At 39.7% G+C, this 20,659-nt stretch overlaps 1 protein-coding gene across 3 annotated transcripts in view; it reads right to left on the reverse strand.

Moving 5' to 3' along the window:
- Window positions 1–9,100: 9,100 nt before the first annotated feature.
- The window catches only part of llgl1 (LLGL scribble cell polarity complex component 1), a 95,453-nt gene continuing 83,894 nt past the window's right edge, over window positions 9,101–20,659 (reverse strand). For 2 of the 3 annotated variants that reach the window (XR_011954932.1, XR_011954931.1), the window contains exons 20-24: window positions 20,198–20,324; window positions 18,953–19,047; window positions 16,427–16,550; window positions 16,015–16,131; window positions 9,101–10,975 (exon numbers count right to left, since the gene is read on the reverse strand). Coding sequence is in view for 1 of the 3 variants with exons in the window: in XM_072559554.1 (XP_072415655.1) it covers window positions 10,966–10,975; window positions 16,427–16,550; window positions 18,953–19,047; window positions 20,198–20,324 (356 nt within the window). In the remaining 2 variants the exon portion in view is untranslated. The remainder of the gene's footprint in view (window positions 10,976–16,014; window positions 16,132–16,426; window positions 16,551–18,952; window positions 19,048–20,197; window positions 20,325–20,659) is intronic. The other variant, XM_072559554.1, reaches the window with a different exon arrangement.

Consider the following 20,659-nt stretch of genomic DNA (forward strand, 5'->3'; position numbering starts at 1 on the left):
CTAAAAAGAGCCACAGCAACAGGACCATCCAAAAGGCAAATTAAAATATTTTTAAAAAAACTGCAGATGCTGGAAACAGGTCTGGCAGCTGCTGTGGAGAGAAATAAGTTAACATTTTGGGTCCAGTGACCTTTCTTAACTGATTAGTAGCCAGGAAAAAAGTTTTTTAAAAAAAATACAGAAGGTAGGGTGAGAGATAGAGCCCAAAGAGAGAACAACAGTGGACAGAGAGTGACTAACCATCAGGCTGGGAGAATGCATAGCTACTAAATAGGAGCAATTAGTGGCTGCAATAGGTTGTGTGTAATAGCAGACTATTGCAAGTGGGATTTAGGGGAAGGACCAATGGTTAGAGGATCAGAGAGGAGATTCTGTGGTTACGAACAAGACTCCCATATGGTATGTTGCCTCCTGGGTGCCAGGGTTAGAGATGTCTCTGATTGCATCTACAGGGTTCTTAAGGGGGAGGGAGAACAGCCAGAAAGTAGTGGTACACATAGGTAGGGGAAAAAAAAGGATGGAGGACCTGAAAAGTGAATATAGTGTGTGTTAGGTGGAAGCTAAAAGGTAGGACAAGCACAGCTGTAATTGCAGGATTGTTACCAGAACCACAGGCCAGTTACACTAGGAACAGAGAGTGAGTGCAGCGCTGGCATGAGGGAGAACTTCAGAAATGTGGATCACTGGGATAGCTCCTGGGGAAGTTGGGATCTTTCCCAGGAGAAAGAGTTGCACCTGAACTGGAAGGCATCAATATCTTGGGTGGGAGGTTTGCTAGAGCTCTTCAGGAGGGTTTTAAAATAGGTTGGCAGGGGATGGGGTAGCTGGTGTGCAGAATCTGAGGAAGGACAGACAGTTGATAAGGCAAAGTCACAGTCAGTGTGCTGGATTGAAGTGTGTCTGTAAGTGTCAGGAATAAACTTAGAGCTATGATGTTATGTTATGGGCATTACAGAGACTGATATCAGAGGCAGGAATGGTTGTTGTATGATCCTGGGTTTAGATGTTTCAAAAGGAATAGGGAGGGAGGTAGAGGTGGTGGAGTTGTATTGATAATCAGGGATAGTATCACAGCTGCAGAAAGGGAGGGTTTGTCTAAGGCAGTATAGGTAGAAGTTAAAGAGAAAAGGAGTAGTCACTTTATTGGGAGCTTTCTATAGACCCTCTCCAATAGCAACACAGACAAGAACAAAGAAGAGGCAGATTTTGGAAAGGTGCAGAAGTAACAATTGTTTTAATAGGTGACTTCAACTTCTCTAATATTGATTGGAACCTATTTAGTTCAAATAGTTTGGATGGAGCAGATTTTGTCAGGTATATCCAGGAAGGATTCCTGACTCAACATGTAGATAGGCTGACTAGTGGGGAGGCCATATTGGATTTGCTGCTTGTCAACCCACATTAGGTGTTAGATCTGAGGCAGAGCATTTTGGTGATAGTGATCACAACTCCCTGACTTTTGCTATAGTCATGGAGAACAACAGGAGCAGACTATATGAGAAAGTATTTAATTGGCAGTAGATAGTCAGGGAAGTGCGTGACAAATCTCGAGGTTGTTTTCATGAGCACTTGCTGTGAATGCTGGATAGGTTTGTCCCACTGAGGACAGGGAGGGATGGATAGATAGAGTGAAGGAACCTTAGATGATGAGACATTGGACATCTAGTCAAGAGGAAAAAGGAAGCTTATTTAGTGTTAAGGAAGCAAGGATCATACAGAGCTCCAGAAGGTTACAAGGTATCCAGGAAGGAACTGAAGAATGAATTTAGAGCTAGAAGGGGGCATGAAAAAAGCCTTGGTGGCTAGGATTAAGGAAAACCCTAAGGGGTTCTATACTGGAGGAACAAGAGAATGGCCAGAGATGGTAGGGCCAAATCAGGGACAGTAACTTAATGAGTAACTTCCTTCAGTATTCACAAGCGAGATGGATCTTGATGTTTGAGGACAGTGTGAAACATGTTGAAACATTTGAAACATGCTCAAAACATGCTGATATTAAGGAGGATGTGCTAGAAATTTTGAAAAACCTATGGGAAGCAAGGAGAGATTGCTGAGCCTTAGATAATTATCTTTGCATCCTCAGTGCCCACTGGTGTCCAGAGAAGGTTTACAAGAATTATGCCAGGGACAAAACAAAGGCTTGTCATACAAGGAGTGTTTGAGGACTCCGGGTCTGCACCATGTGCGGGGCTTCATTACTTAAATAAAATTTAGAAGGATCAGGTTGGGGAGGTGGGAGTTGCATTTCCACAATGCTTCAGTACAAAGCTGAGGAAGAATTATTAAACAATGTAGTGACTGCAGAATTCATTGCTGCAGAAGGTTGTGGATGTAGAGGCAGCTGGATGTGTTGTGTTGAGTAGTAAAAGGATCAAAGGTTACAGGGAAAAAAAAAGGGAGAATGAGGATGAAAGAGATAGGCCATAATCAAAATGGTGGAGAGACTTGATGAGCTCAATAGTCTAGTTCTGCTTTGGTATCTTAGGGCTATTGATGAGAGTTTAAAACCAAAGACCATAGCAATGTGGTAGCAATAGAGTAGAGGTACAATCATGGGAGAGTCTCAAACAAAAATGTAGAAGCAACATCAGATCAGACTTGCAGGCACTGTCTATACAGTCAAATTAGGGAGCTGGGGCAGGTTGAATGTCATTTATTTTAATGCAAACAGTCTTACAATTAATTCAGTCAACGCCTCTGCCTTAACAGAGGCATCAGGTAGCATTGCATCATAACAGTCCAATAGCCCAAGGCAATTTAATTTTTAAAAATCAACCCATTCAGACATGTAATAAGTCAGGGGCAGATGGGACTGAACCTGGACCTTCTGGCCCAGAGGTATTACCACTGGGTTAGTATAGTGAAGTATGCAACAGGAGGTGCTTTGTAATCTTGATCAAGGATTCAATTACTTCAATAAAAAAAGACTTTGGAAGCCTTCCATTTTTACAATGCTCTTTAACTGAGGGCATAAAAGTGCAACAAAACCATAAATAAGGGAACATTATTGGGAATGTATAGTAGACCCCAGTCTGGACAAGACAGAACACTTAAGCAATTTCAGAAGTTGAACTGCCCCAGATCTACTGGGATAGACAAAAAAACTAAAATTCCTAACACTAATCCAGGGGAGGATGTTTAAGCAAGCATTTAAGAGATGGAAAATTAAGAAATGAAGCCAGGCACATGGTAGAAGTGTCAGTGAAACAACATTTCAGTGGTAAAGGCCATAACCTATTAAGGTTTAAAGTTACTCATGGAAAAGTTAGGTTTTGTGCTGTATGACAATGATAAACCCGAAACTTAAAACATTTTAAATTAGGCAAGGCAGATTTTAAGATGCTAAGCTAGGAGCTAGTGAAAGTGGATTAGATGCAGCTCCTTGTAGGAAAGTCTGTTGGAGTAGTGGCAACCTTTCAAAAAAGGGGAAAAAAAAAGTAGAGATCAAAATTACAGAGAACCCTAGCTATCAATAATTGTATACAAGGGAAATTTATAGTCTCAACACCAGAAGACATAAAATGTACAAAGATTATTGAAATCAAGGTGAAAAGTACTGGTGGGTAAAAAAGGGAAAATCTTCAAGCATTAATGGCAGAGAATAGCCAGGTCAATGGGAGATTTGGGACTCGAGTGACAAATTGTGGCTGTTCCCAGAAGACACAAGGGAGGTTTTAAAATGAGTACTTTTCAGTACTCATCCATGGACAATCCATCCATAGACAAGAATTCCTAGAAGCATGGCATTCCAACCAGAACACTATCAAACACATTGAGGGGGTGGTCAATGGGATCCAAGTCAAAAACAGGAAATGACATCACCACCAGAAATGACATCAACTCTGGGAAACTCAAAGCAGGTTACACCACCACTGCTTCAGTTGGAGGCTCACTGATGTTACCTAGTATGGTGTCAAAACATCTGAAAACAAACCTTCCAGCTCAGTGAGCAAACCTTTTCAGAGCCTCAACCTGATCTACAAATCTTAAAACTTGCTATGAGCACTTTGCAGCTGTAATGATAAAAAAAGTGAAGGTACAGAAATCTAAAAAATAATGTATTTGAACAACTGATAATTGAGGGAGAAGTGACATTAAGCCATTTTAACATTCAAATTTACACAAAGTCTCCAAGCCCAGATGAAATGTATACCAATATGCCGTAGCCGGGGGGGGGGGGGGGGGGGGGAGAAAGAGATTGCAGGGCCTGAACATTCATTTTCAAATCCTTTGGGTCTGGGAGAGGTGCCAGGAGGCTGGAGAGCAACTAATGTGGTATCACTATTCAAAAATAATGGTAGGGGAAAACCATTGAACTATAGACAAGTCACATCAGCAGTAGGGAAACTACTGGAAAAAAATCTCAATTAATACCAACTTGAAAAGGCAAGGATTGAAAGATAGTTAGCATGGCCTTGGCAGGGTAATGGTGAAATTATAACTTCCAGGTTTGATTGCATTTTTCCTCAAATCAGTCACCAAGACAGAGCCATAGCAGAGAGACAGCCCTTTGGCCCAAACTGGTCCATGCCAAACAAAAATGTCTGTCCATGCACTATTTCCCTGCACTTGGATAGGAAAACATTAGAAGGATATGGGCCATGTATTTTTCCCAAATGCCTTTTAAAGTGTTAGTATCCCTGCGTCAATCACTTCTGCTAGCAGCTCATTTCATATGCATACCACCCTGTGTAAAAACAGTTTCAGACTCCCTTTTATTCTTCTTTTCCCCTCTACCCTTAACACATTCCCTCTATTCCCAAACCCTGGGAGAAAGGCTGTATGCATTCATTATCCATTCCTCATGATCTTACGATTGTAAAGGTATCTCCTAAACGCTAAAAGAAAAAAAAGACTAAGATTGTCCAACCTCTATATAACCCAGATCATTGAGTACTGGCAACATCCTTGCAAATTTCTTCTGCACTCTTTCCAATTTAATAACATCCTTCCTATAGCAAGGTGACCAAAACTGAAAACAATACTCCCAAGTGTAGCCTCACCAACATCCTGTATAACTGCAACATAACTTCCTAATATGTATACTCATGCCCTGACTGATGAAGACCAATGTGCCAAAAGCCTCCTTCACTGCCCTGTCTACTCACGAATCCACTTGCAGAATGGTGAACCTGAACTCCAAGGCCCCTCTGTTCCACCACAGTCCTTAAGGCCCTACCATTCACGCCAAAACTCTATTTGACTTTCCAAAATACAAGATCTCACACTTTATCATTTATCATTTCTTGGCCCACTTCCCCAGCTGAACAAGGACATCCTGCAATTTCTGAACTCACTGTAAATGATACAGCCTCTTTTAGTGTCTGACAATCATGCCTTGTCCATTCTCATCCAAATGATTGAGGTAGATAAACAGTAAACAGATCCAGCACTGAGCCCTGAAGCACTCCAATACTCAAAAGACCTCCAGTCTAACGCACATCCTTCCACTATTATCCTCTACTTCTGACCATCAAGCCAATTTAGTATTCAATTTGCCAGCTCACCCTGAATTCCATGAAATATACTTTCTATCACATGGAACCTTAAATCAATAGCCTTACTGAAATCCAGAAAGGCTACATCTACCACCCTGCCCTTATCAACCTTCCTGGTCACTTTGTTAAAACAAACATTTGTGAGGCATGATCTCTCAAAGTCATGCTGACTATTCCTAATCAAACCCTGTCTTTTCAAATGTGCATTTAATTTTATCACTCAACCTTTTCAACTTAGTCTACCCACCACAGATGTTAAGCTTAGTGGTCTACATTTCCCAGGCTTTTCTTTGCAGCCCTTGAATGATGGCACAACAATCACTACCTTCAGTCTTCCTGGGCCTCACCTGTGGCTAACAATGATGCAAAATCAGCTAGGGCCCCGACAATTTCTTCTCCAGCCTCTTGCAGTACTTTTGGATATATTGGATTTATCCACTTTATATTCTGTAATACATCTAACACCACCTCGATGATATGGACTATCCCCAAGATATTGCCATTAACTTCTCCATATTCCCAAGTTTTCAGATCCTTATCCACCATAAACAAAGAAATATTCATTGAGAAACACATGCATCGCCTGCAGTTCTACACAAATCTTCTCAGCGGAGGCTATCTCATGCCCCCAATTTCCTTCAGGAAACTCCTGCTGACATCCAGGAATTCCCTTGATCCCAGCTGCATGTACCTTAGCCATGCCTTTTTCCTCCTGGTCAAAGCCTCAATATCTCATCATGCACTATTCCTTAGTGCTGCCAACCTTGTCCCTTCACAAAACATATACACCCATCACTTTTAAAGGCCTCCCACTTGCCAGATGTCCCTTTACCTGCAAGTAAAACTACAATCAATCCCTGCAAGCGCCACACTTGGAGGAGATGAGGGTAGTGTCGTGAAAGTAGTCTATATGGACTTCATTTAAAAAAAAAAACTTTGACAAGATCTCAAATAGGTGGTTGGTCAAGGTTGAGAGAGCCCATGGAATCTAGTGCAATTTTCAGAACCGACTTCGTAGCAGAAGACAGGGCAACAGTTGAAGGTTGATTTAGTGACTGGATACCAGCTTATTGTTAAAATAGAATCCTCTCCAGTGTGGAAGCAGGCCATTCAGCCCATCAAGTCCACACTATTTCACCTAAACCTACCCCATCACATCCCTATAACATTGCATTTCCCCATGGCTAATCCATCTAGCTAAAGTTGCCGTGTAGCATCAAGGGTTCTGTAGGAATGACCAATCCACCAAACCTACACATCTTAGGACAGTGGGAGGAAACTGGTGCACCAAGGAAACCCACAGACATGAGAACATGCAGAAGGAAGTGAACCTGGGTCCCTGGTGCTGGAAGGCAGCAGAATTAAGCACTGAGCCACCATGCCATTGTGCACATTAAAATGATCAGACTTTAATGTAGGTGATTTAGTCAGCAAGTTCACAAATGATAAATTGGAGAGCTAAGTATGAGGAATAAAGCCTGACTGTACAGGATGACAGATGTACAAAACAATGGTGAATGAGTACCCAGTGAATATAGCCTTAAGGGTGTACAAAGAAGGGAACAGGACAGGTGGTGAAGGAGGCATATAGGGTATTTACCTTCATCAGTTGAAGTACTGAATACAATAGCTGGAAAGTTATGATGGAGCTGTATACATCAAGACCATAGCTGACAGCTATTCTGGTCATCACATGAAGGGGATGCTTACAGGATAAACCTGGGCTGGAGCATTTCAGCCATGTCAGACCAGATATGCTGGGGTTATTTTCTTTAGAAATTGTTGACAGGAATCCTGATTGTGTACAAAATTATGAAAGGGCATAGTTAGGATTAATAAGAAATGTTTACCCTCAGTACATAGATCAATAACCAGGGGGACATCTATTTAGAACTCAGTGCACTGAGTGGTATAGATGGGGACCATACTTTAATAGTATTCCGATGATCACTATGAGGATAGAAGGCAAATTTATGAGCCAAATGCAGGAAAACCAAGCTGAAAATAGAATATGCGGAAGACTAGCTCAGATAATGGGCCCAAGGGCTTCTTTCTGTACTGTAAATTGACTCATTTACCAGAAATGCAGAAAGTGTAATTAAATCACCACCTGAAAGTGCTGTTTGGGGCCCTGACGATTGGCAAGGGACTAAAAAGGCAAGTAGATTTTTAACATGCATCATCCTTCAACAGATCAGGATGTAGTTTATTATACAGGTTATTCTGCTATAATGCTCCTTTCATTAACATGAATATGCTGTAATGTAATTGACAAATTAGGGACACTTGAGGGTGAACTTATGACAAGTTGGCTGTAACTTGATTACATCGTCAACACCAAGCCTTGTTTCCAAAAGATGATTTTTCTTTAATATGGGGTTGCATAAGAACCAAGATGTTATACAAGGACCACCAAAATTGTGCTGGCTAAACATTCAGTAGTCTGCAAAAATTTCAAACTGTTAAATACAGCCCATGCACTGCATTGAAATGTGAAAAAAATACACCATGCCCCAACAGTTCGTAGCAGCTTTGGATCAAGAAACATCCCAAAGAGACCAGAAATGGAACATACTTCACAAAATGAGGCTCTGTATCAGAAAGGGATGAATGCAGTAGTTGGTACTTGCTGGAACGCTTGAAATTCCTCAGTGTTATATTCCATTACAGGCACAGGTAGGCTTCCATCTCTGCATGGGTTTTGGAGGGATTTAGAATTTACCTTCTGCTTCAGGAACCCAACAGTATACAACACTTCTCTCTACATTTTATTTCAATCCAGTATTCAGAAGTAGTTTTCTCTAATCTGTGGCCATGGATTTGAGCCACCAACCAAACCTTCAAATGAACCATACTACTGGCTGGAGTGTGCAATTTCAAGCATTCTTCAAGTTGAACTGATAGATGCTGTTCAGCCTTTAAAACCGCACCTGAGCTAAGATGGAAGGACAGTAGGTTGAATATCCAGGGTGAAAGCTTTCTGCATGTGATAAAGATGGAAAAGAAATACAAGTAGAGATTAAAGAAAATTACAAAAGGATTTCCTGTCAGACTTGACATTAATCTCTATTAGAGAGATGTTGAATGGCTCCTAGTGTCCTTTTCACATTTTCCTATAATTTTGCAGTCTGCCTTAAGATATGCAGTAGATCATCCCACACTCCAATACCAGGGAAGTCTTTAAAAGTAAACTCTTTAAAAACAAACTCATTTATTTCTTGAGTGGTTAGCACTGCTGCCTCACAGCACCAAGATCCCAGGTTCGATTCCAGCCTCCGGTGACTGTGGAGTTTGCACATATTCTCCCATTGTCTGCGTGGCTTTCCTCCCACAGTCCAAGGATAGGCAGGGTAGGTCAGGTCAATTGGCCATGTTAAATTGCCCACAGTGTTAGGTGCATTAGTCAGAGGGGGGTGGGTTGCTCTTCGGAGGGTTGATGTGGACTTGTTGGGCCGAAGGGCCTGTTTCCACACTGTAGGGAATCTAAATCTAATCATCCTGGGTCCATTCCCTTATAACTAATTCACCAAATAAATGCAAGTAACATTACACAAGCTGTTATACTACATCACACCTGCAGTCAAAAAAAATGACAAATTAACAATGAGACACTGAATACTTTATTTCTGTCGAAAGAAAAATCCATTAGATAATGTAATGGAGTGTTTCTGTAACTGAACATTCTACTACAAAAATGTTAGTGTAAACAGCACAGATCATTTTAAAAAAAAAACAAGTTTTCATAGGGTCTGTCATGTCCATACCAAAGTAGCCTCCAAATGTAAAAGACCAATGGGAAGAGAATCAAATGCTAATTGCTTTCCACAAGGAAATGAACAATCTAGTGAACAAAACCATGTAGAAATTACAGGAGATCCTTCAACAATAAAGGAGGCATATTTACAAATTTTACCATCCTGTTCAGACTGTCAGTTTGGAACACTAGAAATAATACCAGTATTTACAGGGACTGAGTGTGAAGTGAAATCATACCAATGCAGCATCCTATCACAAAGCGCTCTTTGCAACTCCATGCATGTTCTTGACATGCATTGCAAGTAGACACTGCCCTATTTGGCTTGTCTAATCACCTCAACCAGTGAAACAAAACTCAATTGCCTAGGAAGACTTCAACATGATCAGATAATTTTAAATATTCAAACTTTGCCAACAATTCTAGATTCTTCAACAGATAAAAACTTCATTTGTGAAGTTAAAAGACTTGTATCATATAGAAACTGTCCAGAAGAGATATAGCAACAAATGCCTGCAATTTAATTTCATGGTCAACACTGAAAGAATAATGTGAACCCAGAGAGATCTATTAAAGTGTTTAGAGGTATGGTGGGGGTGTGGTGGGGGTGTGGTCACAAGGGAGAAAAAAACTGGTTGCTGGAATTTAACTGGTGAAAACTGCACAATTCATTAAAAACAAGTTTAAAAATTGGTGTTACAGAATGCACGTATACTGCAGTGAGGTGTTATCAAGCTGAGTTACTTAGGATGCAAGTGCATGGTAATTCACACTACAGACTTAAAGAGTCAATTTTACATAAACTATTTCAAGCATTTAAAATAGAATCCACAAACTTACAGTTGGATCTGACTCCTGTTTTTTTGAATTTCTGATTGAGCAATATCACATTATCTTGAGCAAAAGACAGGTAACTCCGAAGATATATACACTGGGCTTCTTCAAAATGCAAAAGTACACATTATCCAACTGGCTATAGGAGGGTAAGCAGAATCTGTATTCCCTGCACTAGGAATTCAATGATGCAGCAATTCAGAGATTCACAGATCTTTTCTTCAACTGTGTTTTCATAATCCTAAAATCAGCAATAAACCACAACTGTAAAAATAAGATTTTTAAAAGCCAATGATCAATAGAGAATTCAACTCCCTTTGAATTCTAAAAGGGCTCCATTATTTCCACTTCATTGAGGCTAATATACAAAACTACAAAGAATGCAGAGTCACAAAGCTCTTGGAAGGCAAAAGATCCTCAGCTGTTTCTGACTGCAATTCAGAGCCTGCGAACAATGAGAATGATGCAATAGTTTGAAACTGGTTCTCAAGCAGGGAAAAAAAAGTGGGGAAAATCAAGAGTATAAACTTGAGATGAGCAAATGTTTCCCCAGATGTGTTTCTCCTTCATGCAAAGAGCAGAGATTAAAAATAGCACAAAATGTACAGAGGTGATACGCACACTTCATAAAGTCAGTTTTATATTGTTTAGTGTTGTAAAAGTTTTTGTATCGATGCAGGCAGACAGGAGGCAGCTGGTATGTAGCTTCAGAGAAGGATCTTTCTAAAAAGATGTCTTTTGGCACTGAAGATATGACAATTCAAACTATCCACATCAATGGCCATGATCCCAGTATGAAGCTTGGACTGTGAATGCTGGTACAATTCCCTTTCTGTCAAGCCAATCATAAGGTCACAAGGTGTCTTCAGTTCACAAATTCTAACATTCCCTGTAATAAAAAAAGGAAAACATTAAAAATTACAAATACAAGATTCAAAACAACCAATTGCTTAAAAACTAGAAACAGAGGTCCAGGGATGATTTAAAAAGTATCACAAACAAGGTACAGAAATCAAAAAGGCTAAATGGAATTTTTTCGAACATTTTGGGGGGGGGGGGCGGGGGGAGAAGGGGAGGGAGAAGAGAAGTGGTGAAGGTGAAAGCCATGGTAACATTTCAAGATTTAAAAAAAGGATTAGAGCAGAGAATACACTCAGCCTAACCAGTACAGTACATGCTAGTGTTTATGGTGCACTCAAGCCTCTTTCATTTTCTCATCTAAATCTAATCTAAATCATCTAATTCCTTTCCCTTGACAGCTGGTTGGGTTTTTACTTCAGAGTAATCTAAATGGACAAAGCAAATAACTTTGAAATGCAAATGAGAAACTTCCTGCAGGGAGTTGCTCACTTACACCATTGAGGTTTCTTCAGAATTCACTTTTGGGTTTCTTGGTGACCACCTCATTAATGCATTCCAATTCTGTTCCTCCTGACAGGAGGAATCATTCTCTGTATCCATTATCAAAACCTTTTCCATTTTGTAACCAACATCTGCACAGCAACATATCTGGATAGCTGTTCAATCAAGTGAGCCTTGTCCAGAAGGTGACGACATCTAGAATTGTACATTAAGTCACAAAATATTTCCAAATACAAGAAGTGGCAATTTGTTTTTTTGTTTCATACCTTCAGCATGCAGTGGTTTGGTTTTCTTTTATTCCTAAAGTGGGCAGCACCATTCATGACTCCTCAGATACTGAGGCAGTTTAAGTACCAAAGTACCAGGACCTGAAAATATCTACATTTGGGCTGATAAATTACAAGTAACACTTGGGTGACACATTGCACATGGAGTGCTACAGGGATCAGTGCTTCGATCTCAACTGTTTACAACGTATCAATTTGCATGAAGAAGCCAAACAATGCTTGCACATGTGTTGATGACAAAACTAGTTGATATTGATAAGAGGGATCTAATAAGTCTTCAAGGTAGTTTAAACAAGTTGAGCCAGTAGGCAAATCTGTGGCAGATTGAGTATAACATGGTTAAGTGTGAAGTTTTCAGTTTTAGCGATTGGGAAACATTGTAGGCCTTAAAATATTCCATGGCACTGTTTTGATGATTAAAGGTTTTTTTTCTTTATTGTATTTGTGGGATGTGGATGTTGTTGGCTGGACAGCATTTATTGCCCATCCCTAGCTGTCCTTGATAAGGTGACGGGCTGCTTACTTGAACTGTTGCATCCACCTGTAGTCTCTCTGGTGTCCTGGCCAATGTTAAATCAATGAACCAACATTAAGATGAATTACCTAGTTATTACACAATGCTGCCTGTCTGGGCTTGCTATCAGAAAGTGTGTTGTCACAATTCTTGTATTGCAACAATGACTACAGTTAAAAAATACTTTGGGCAACCTGAAATCATGGAAGGTACAACAAAAATGTTATATTTTCATTTATTGAAGTCTGATGGTGTGGAAGAATTCGGGTAGAGTGTATTCCTTTACAACAAATCAGCTCTCTAAAGTATGTTTTATAGAGGGAAGTTGTTAACGGTATCAATTAGGAGGGAGGTCATTCAGCCCCTTTGAGCCCACCCTGCCAGCCTTCCCTTCAGTTTTTCTTCCCAGCTGCATGGGCCTCCAAGGTCGTTGCACAGCAACAGTTTTCAGAAATCAGAAGTCAATGCTGTAATTAGCATGCTTGTATCTATCATGGATCAGTGTGGTTGCACGCAAGTGCAGTCGAGAGGGAATGCTATCTACCATTCAATAAAGATAACTATCCTGTTCCATTTCAAATTCCACATCTACCTCTGCCCCCAACCCCATAACCTAAAGTGTTTTAAACACAGGCAGATTCTCACTTAATGTATCTATATCCATCTACACTTTCATTGTGTACTCTTCACAACATAGCATCCCAAGTATCTTTGTTCATTCCGCAAATTTAGCCACCATTCCTCAGCTGAAATTGTTGAAAGGAGGCCCCAGCACTGACCCTTTTCAGACTCTGCTCATATCAGAGAGACCAAACATACTTTTGACCATGGTAAAATGATATCCTCTACCATGGAGATCCTACTTTGCACAATAACCTTTTTACGACATCTTGTCAAATGACTTCCATACATCTAAATACAGTACATTTACAGACTCCTTTATCTGCAAAATGTTGCTAATCCTTCAGAGTCTAATTCACTGCTTACATATTTCCATTCATAAAGGAATGCTGACTCTTGCAGTTTGTCTTGGAGATTTAAGTGCCCTCCGAAAACATTAACCAATTTTAACACTTTCCCCATGATAAAAATCAAGTTAGCTGGCTTTTGCTTCCAGTTTCCTGACTCCCTCCTTTCTCAACTATGAAGTTTCACTTGCTGCTTTCCAGCCAGCAGGAATCATTCTAGAATTGAGAGAACTTTGGGGAATTAACAGCAGCACATCAACTTTCTCACTAGCCACCTCTTTCAAACCCTAGGATGAAGTTCTTCAGGACCTGGGGATTTGTCAGCCCACAGGTCCATTAGAGTAGTGCTTTCCTCTATTGCATCTCAGCTTCCTCACTCACTCCTACCTCCAAATTAAAAAGCTATATTTTATCATGTTCTTTAATACAAGAACATATCCTTGTATTCTCTCTAATGAAGTCAGAATTAAAACATTTGTTCATTTCACTTGCCATTTCCTTATTATCTACCATTCGCAAAAGGACCAACACTTACTATTTTCCTTTTGAAAAATTTGCTTCTGTTTCCAGCTAGCTCTTAGATTCTAAATTTTTTTCCCCCCCTCCTGAACAAGCTTGGAGCCATTCTCTGCTATTCCTTCTATTCTTTCCAACGTGACTTGCCATTCAGCTTTACACAATTATTTCAAGATGAACACTTTTTAAATTTCAGTTAACCAGAGGCTGGGTCCACCGTAGAATTTCTTAATGGTACAAAATATATCAGTGTTAGGAAATACACCCTTAATGTCTGCCAGCGCTTTGCCACTAATCTATTCCCTTGTCCAGTTTACTCTAGCTAGCTCAGCGTTCATTCCCATATCTTACCTCAGTTAACTAAAAGCAGACTGAAATAAGAACTTGCAGTGGAGGACTATATATAGACCTAAAAAAAATGAACTGTTAATCTGTATCAAATTAACTTGTTTGTTTTAAATGCTGCCAGCTGACACTGACACCAAGGCTGCAACTGAGCATGTGTAGGAAATACTCCACCAATATTGTAAAACAGTCCAGCTCCATGCCAGTAAACAGTCCGATTGGCTCATTATCACTAACATAACCAGCTGCTTCCACTCTGCCCAAGGAAGAACAGAGAGTTTGTGCCTGTGCCCCCATCAGGTACCAGGCACTCAAAGCCACTCACCGATTAAAAATGATGTTAAAAATTGAGGAAACAAGGGGCTGGACATATTTTAGCCTCTACCACTGAAGATTTCCTTCACCCAACATTAGCAATTGTCTTCTGCAATCTAAGCAATAGGCTTAAAAATTCCTTCATGAAACCTGTCCATTGCTCCCCACCTTCAATATGCTCCTCAAAACGTAAACCTTACCAAAAATCTTGCTCTGATTCAGGTCTGATTTTTGATCTTGTTAAACAGAAATACCCTGGTACATTTTTCTACATTTAAGATGCTGTATAAATACAAAAATGTTTGAGATGCAAGTTTAAGAGTAATGTAAACTCTTAAATGTTTAAGATGCAAGATAACTGTCAGGTTAGACCAGTTAGGTGGAATTTAGAATGACAGAACAGAAATCTGGAAACGAGGAATATAAATAGGGCATCTGAACGTACATGCAGGAGGGTAGCTAGAAGTATCAAAAGGCTTTAGAATTAGATATTGGAGCAAAATTGTTAAGAGTCAAAAGTGGAAACTGCAACTCAGTTCTGCATTAGTTAGCTTTTCAACTGCATAACTTTCTGTATTGATCCAGAGCAAATAATTAGCAGCCTTAATGCGCTGAGAAGTGCTTGAAAAATTCAAGCAACAGCATTAAAGCAGAAAACAAAATTGCTAGAAACATATTGGAGATCTGGCAGCATCGTTAGCATTTCAGGTCCAGTGACCATTCTTTATGTTTGACAATAAACTAGGACAAACCCCCCAAGCTCTAGGAGATAGTGGAAAGAGTGTTTTGCATGGTATACAGGAAGCTCATACCACAAAAAAGTGCACCAGAGTACCAGAATAGAATATTACAGCCAGGAAGGGAGGGGGGAGAAGGCAGAGGAGTAGGCAGAAGAGACAATCACAATTAATATTTGAGGGGTTCATTCAAAAATCTGATAACAGCAAGAAGCTGTTCTTGAATTTATTTGTGCATATATTCAAAACTTATCTTCTGCTTGACGGAAGAGGGGAGGGAGGGAGGGAAAATAACAGGGTGGGAGGAGTCTTTGATGGTGTTGGTTGCTTTCCTGAGGCAGCAGGAAGTATAAATGGAGTCAAAGGATGAAAAGGCTAGTTTGCATGTTGGACTGGGTTATGATCACAACTGAAGTTTCTTGGGAGCAGCAGATGCCATACTATGCTGTGATGCATCCGGATAGGATGCTTTCCATGGAGCGCCTATAAAAATTGCTAAGAGCCCTTGTGAATATGAATTTCGCGAGCCTGAGGAAGAGGAGTCGTCGTTTTTGTTTGACCGCTGCATCGGCTCGGGTGGGCCAAGTTAGCGATCACTCCTAAGAACTCTACTCTGCCATCTCCATCTCAGCACCATTGATAGAGATGGGGCATGCCCATCACCTCCCTGAAGTCAGTCACTAGCTCCTTCATTTTGCTGAAGCTGAGAGAATAGTCACTGGATCAAAAACAAACTTTGCTTTCTCTCCACAGATGCTGCCAGACTCCATTTTTCCAGCAATGTGTTTTTGTTTCTAATTTCCAGCATCTGCAGTTCTTTGCATTTTGTACACATTACATGCAGTGCTCTTTAGACTTCCACTTATTCTGAACATTATACTGACCTTTAGAAGATACATCAAGCCAATTGTTTGACCACATTTAGATGGAAACTGGAAATCGTACAACTCCAAAACAGCACAGCCTTTGACAGGTGCTATGGTTCTTCAAGTGATTTATTGCTAGTGGAAAACTTGAAATTAATCACATTTATACACAGCCAGTTTTAAGGTCGATAAAGTCCTGTGTAAACAAACCCCTAAATAGCGATGGGATAGTTCTAAAGCCTAAAAATTAAATTAAATATTTTTAAATTTTAAAGAAAATAAGCATAAGAGTATAAACCAGACATGTACAAATCAGAGGTCCTGCTCCACACTTGGGCCTCTTGTAATTATTAAGGAAGAAAAAACAGGAATAAGATCATGAAATGCTATTTAATTTCATATGTTGAATGCTGTGCTCAAAAACACTCACGGTAAATAATCTTTGACATCCTCCACTGTTAGGTCACCAGTTGTGTCCAAAGTGATATCAGCACTACTGTTGGGAGAATCAAGGGGAGTCTGGGATAATGGGAGTTGTAAATCTTCAAGCATTCCTGAGTAACAAAGAAAGCAGGTAATTTCATAAGGTAGTGGTGGCTTGCTAAGTATTTACAGCATGAACAGCCTATTTAGCCCAATACATCCCCATGCCGTTTATGCTCCACATGAAATGTCTGCCAGCCTTTAGATTTATCAGCTTAACATGGCACCACAAATCACCTGGACATGGGATTCGAGTCGAATAGTCCATTTAATATGCACAGACTTAATGGCCTCTTCTGAGGCATACCATATATTATGTCAAAGTGTATTTAAAGGTTCAATTTATAAGGTTGACTATCACACTGGCGCTAGTTTTGGAGGGGCTGAAACTCATGCTGCAGTTTGAAATACCATGTTAAAAGCAGAAATGATTTGATCACTCAAATTAATCCTAGGTTAAAAAAAACAATGAATTATGGTAAAGGTAGTTCCCAGATTAAAAAAAGAGAAACTAGAATGAATTACTGGTTGCAAATTGTATTTATACATACTAGTATGAAAATTTAACATGTCAAAAATTCAGTGAAATCCTACAAAAATCACTGTTCAACATAGTCATGGCCTGGTAGAATGGCACACTTAAAATGAAATATTCAAGTTCCGAATGGGTAAGCATCTTGAGCTTTCCTACTGAATTCCTCCATTTCCCTTCCATTTACTCTTGCATGTAATGAGTCTCAGCAACATTAACACATTTGTCAGATATATGTAGCTAATATATCTCACTTTTTAAATTAGATATAATGCCACTATTAAAGTGATTAACTTTTTAACAATATTAGCTTTTGGATACATAGTGAACAAAGTGCAAGTACCAATAGACTTCGTACCAGTCTGAATGAATCATAACGTGCTGTAGTAAACCAAGTGGGCAAAGTAGAGCTACAAACGAATGGATGGAGACGCAATATAGTAAACAAAGCAATGAGCAGAGTTACTGGTATCAATGAATGGACAAATAAGATTTCATTTAAGTGGGTTTATAATGCGATTAGTAGGGTCGACTTTTACACGAGATATGGAAAATACAAGTTTTTTGGCCAAAAATTGAGACATTTACAGGAGATCAACTTTTACATGAGTATATACAGTAACTGACATTAATGCACCCACAGGAGAAACATCCTGGCTCCAAGTTAATGCAAAAATCAAAAAAAGGTTAACCTCAAGGAATTTGCATTTTCCTGCTCCAAGATTGGAGGCATTTCACCCTTGTAATGTAACAGCCCATAATTACTTCCCCCATGAAATTTCCCCTTATTCAAAGCCATTATAGAAATCCTGCATTGCTGTATCCATTCACTTCCCCAGCTCCCAGGATAACTTCTGCTTGACCAGCTCTTATGAACTTTCAGGAGTGCAGTTTGGCTTCTGTTTTTACTGAGACTGACTGCAAGATGGAAACCAGACAGATATTGGTTTGTAGATGAGGGCACAGGTCCTCTGAGGAAAGATGTATGGCACTGGAGGCAGTTCATAGGAGGTTCACTAGATTGATCCCAGAGAGGAGAGGATTATCATATGAAGAGATTACATGGTTTAGGCCTGTACTCTAAGAATATGGGGAGATTAAGTTGAGGTAATCAAGATAAGAAGGTGTTGATAAAATAAAATGTGGAGTGGATCCTTCCTCTTGTAGGGCATTCTCGGACAAGAGGACAGTCTGAAATTTGCTATCCCTTTATTCTAACAGTTGAAGAGAAACTACTTCTCCCAAAGGGTTGTGAATCTGTGAAATTCACTACCTCAGTGTGGTGGATGCTGGGACAGTACATTTGAGGTGTCAGACATTTTTAATTGGTAATGGTTGAAGGCAGGAAAATGGGGGCGATGAGCATATCAGCCATGATTAAATAGCAGAGCAGACTTGATGGGCCAAATAGCCTATTTCTGCTCCTATATCTTATGAATTTATGTGTGAGGGGATGTGTGATTGAATTGAAATTTATTTTGCATGGTATTGCAGGGTCAGACTTAAAATCCCCTTTTACTGATGCAAGTTTGTACACAATCTGTTCTGCCGTTGATATTCATTAATTGAACCCATATTAGGACACAAAAAAAAATCAGCTCAAACTTCTTTTCTGGTCTTTCCCCATAACTCTGCTTCAGCCTCCGAAGTCTGTTGTGCTTCCAGAGATTCAGTATCTGACTAGAAGCAGACGGAGCACAAAGCATTCTACATATTTTTAAAACCAGTTGAATTCAATTTGAGCTTCATCAATTTTATAAATCAGTTGGTTAGTGTAAGTTAGATATTTTTACATATTTCCCAGGATTGTACTGGCTGCCGGTCAGGCTATTCACCCTCCATCTCTACTTTCAAAAGGTCTCATTTCACAGCCAAATGATTAAATGCTTCTAACAGCCTGTTACATATCACCCAGAGGAAGGAGAAGCAGCAGGAACATACCATCAGCAGCCCCCAATGAATTGCATTCTTCTTTGCTCTGAAGTTTGTGAGTTCCATTTGCTTGGCTCATTTTAGGGGATCCTTGCAAGTTATTGCTAAATATTTAGAAAAGGAAACATCATTAATGCAGGAAACCAAATTGCAGCCATAAGTCAGAGACAGGACAGCTGTAGAGGGTAAATACAGATTAGCAGCAAAAACCCAACCTTTCATATAGTCATGGATGATGGAAAAATTAAAGAAGGGGTATATTGATATCCTGGGACATGTTGACCTTGTAAAACATTAAAGGTTAATAAATCCCCAGAACCTATTTGGATTTGCACTATGATAGGTGCAAGGAAGGAGATTGAATGGCAGAGCAGACTGGATGGGCCAAAGCCTATACGCAAGGAAAGAGATCACTGGGGCCTGGACAGAGATCTTTGAGACACAGAGGTCGTCCTAGAAGAGAGCACAGCTGATGTTTTTCCCTCAAGGGCAACAGAAATAATCCAGGAAATTATAGTCTGGTAAGGCTTAAGTCAGTGGTAGACAAATTAATGGAGAAGATTCTTAGGAACAGGATTTACTCACATTGAAAAGAATACACATCTTTGGGATAGTCAGCAGGGATTTATACAAGGCAGGCCTTGCATCAAGCTTGATTGTAGTTTTTTCTTTGAGAAAGTGACAATGATTAATGAGGTAGGGCAGAGGATGTTGGTATATGTGGACTTCTAGTAATGCATGTGACAAGGTTCTTTGTGGTCAGCAGTCCAGAAGATGAAGTCAAATGGGACCCATGTAAAGTTGGAAAAATGTACAAATTGACTTGGTCAGGGAAGGCAGAGGGGTTATTGTGGAGGGATTGTATTATCCAACCAAAATCCTCACACTCCCTACCACATACAGCAAGCTTTGTTTTAACCGGCACCTTATGAACAGAAAATTTATTTCTAATAACAGGTTTACTGTATTGCAACCTCCACAACATCCAATTAATCAGTTGAAAGCACAAGTGCAAAGACTCTCTGCTCATAAGTTTAAAAAGGAAAAGTTGCATTGTTATTCAAGTGATTTATGCTATACATAACAAGTGATGTGTATACCCTCTGCATTATGCTTCAATCACTTTGTTTTTACATTATGTGGACCTTTTGATCAACTGGCACACTCCTGGTGCTGGTTAAATGAAAAGTTCGCTGTATACCCATACAAAGTTGTATTTGCACATGTTGTAAACACCTACAAAGTGCAACTTACTGTGGACTAGTGACTGGGCTCAAGTGATCTCTTGAACCTTCCAATCCCACCACACAATGTGGCTCAGTTATATTCCTGGCAGACAGGGAGAATCGTTCAAACTCAGATGGAGATATCAAGTAAAAGCCTAAAACAGCAAAAGTATATCAGCACAGCAGCAACTTGGTGTATTAATTTGACTAAAGTTACAAACACAAAAGGTTGGTAATTCCAAAATTTACTTGAGATTTTAACCACTTGTTTGTAAATGAAAGGAATTTGGTACAAAGTGACAACAACATTTTTGGCATAGATTAGTCTCCACAAAAAATCAACCTCAAATTAATTTTATCTTGAACTAGCAAACAGGTAGAAGTCAAAAATACTAGTCAAAACTGAAATCAAAGATGGGTCTGGAGACAAAAATTAAGCTTTAAATAAACTACAGCATTCCGTCCCTTAAAATAAGTAGCTTTGTTCTAA

This window comes from Chiloscyllium punctatum, chromosome 40 (genome assembly GCF_047496795.1).
Source record: "Chiloscyllium punctatum isolate Juve2018m chromosome 40, sChiPun1.3, whole genome shotgun sequence".
Lineage (NCBI taxonomy): Eukaryota > Metazoa > Chordata > Chondrichthyes > Orectolobiformes > Hemiscylliidae > Chiloscyllium > Chiloscyllium punctatum.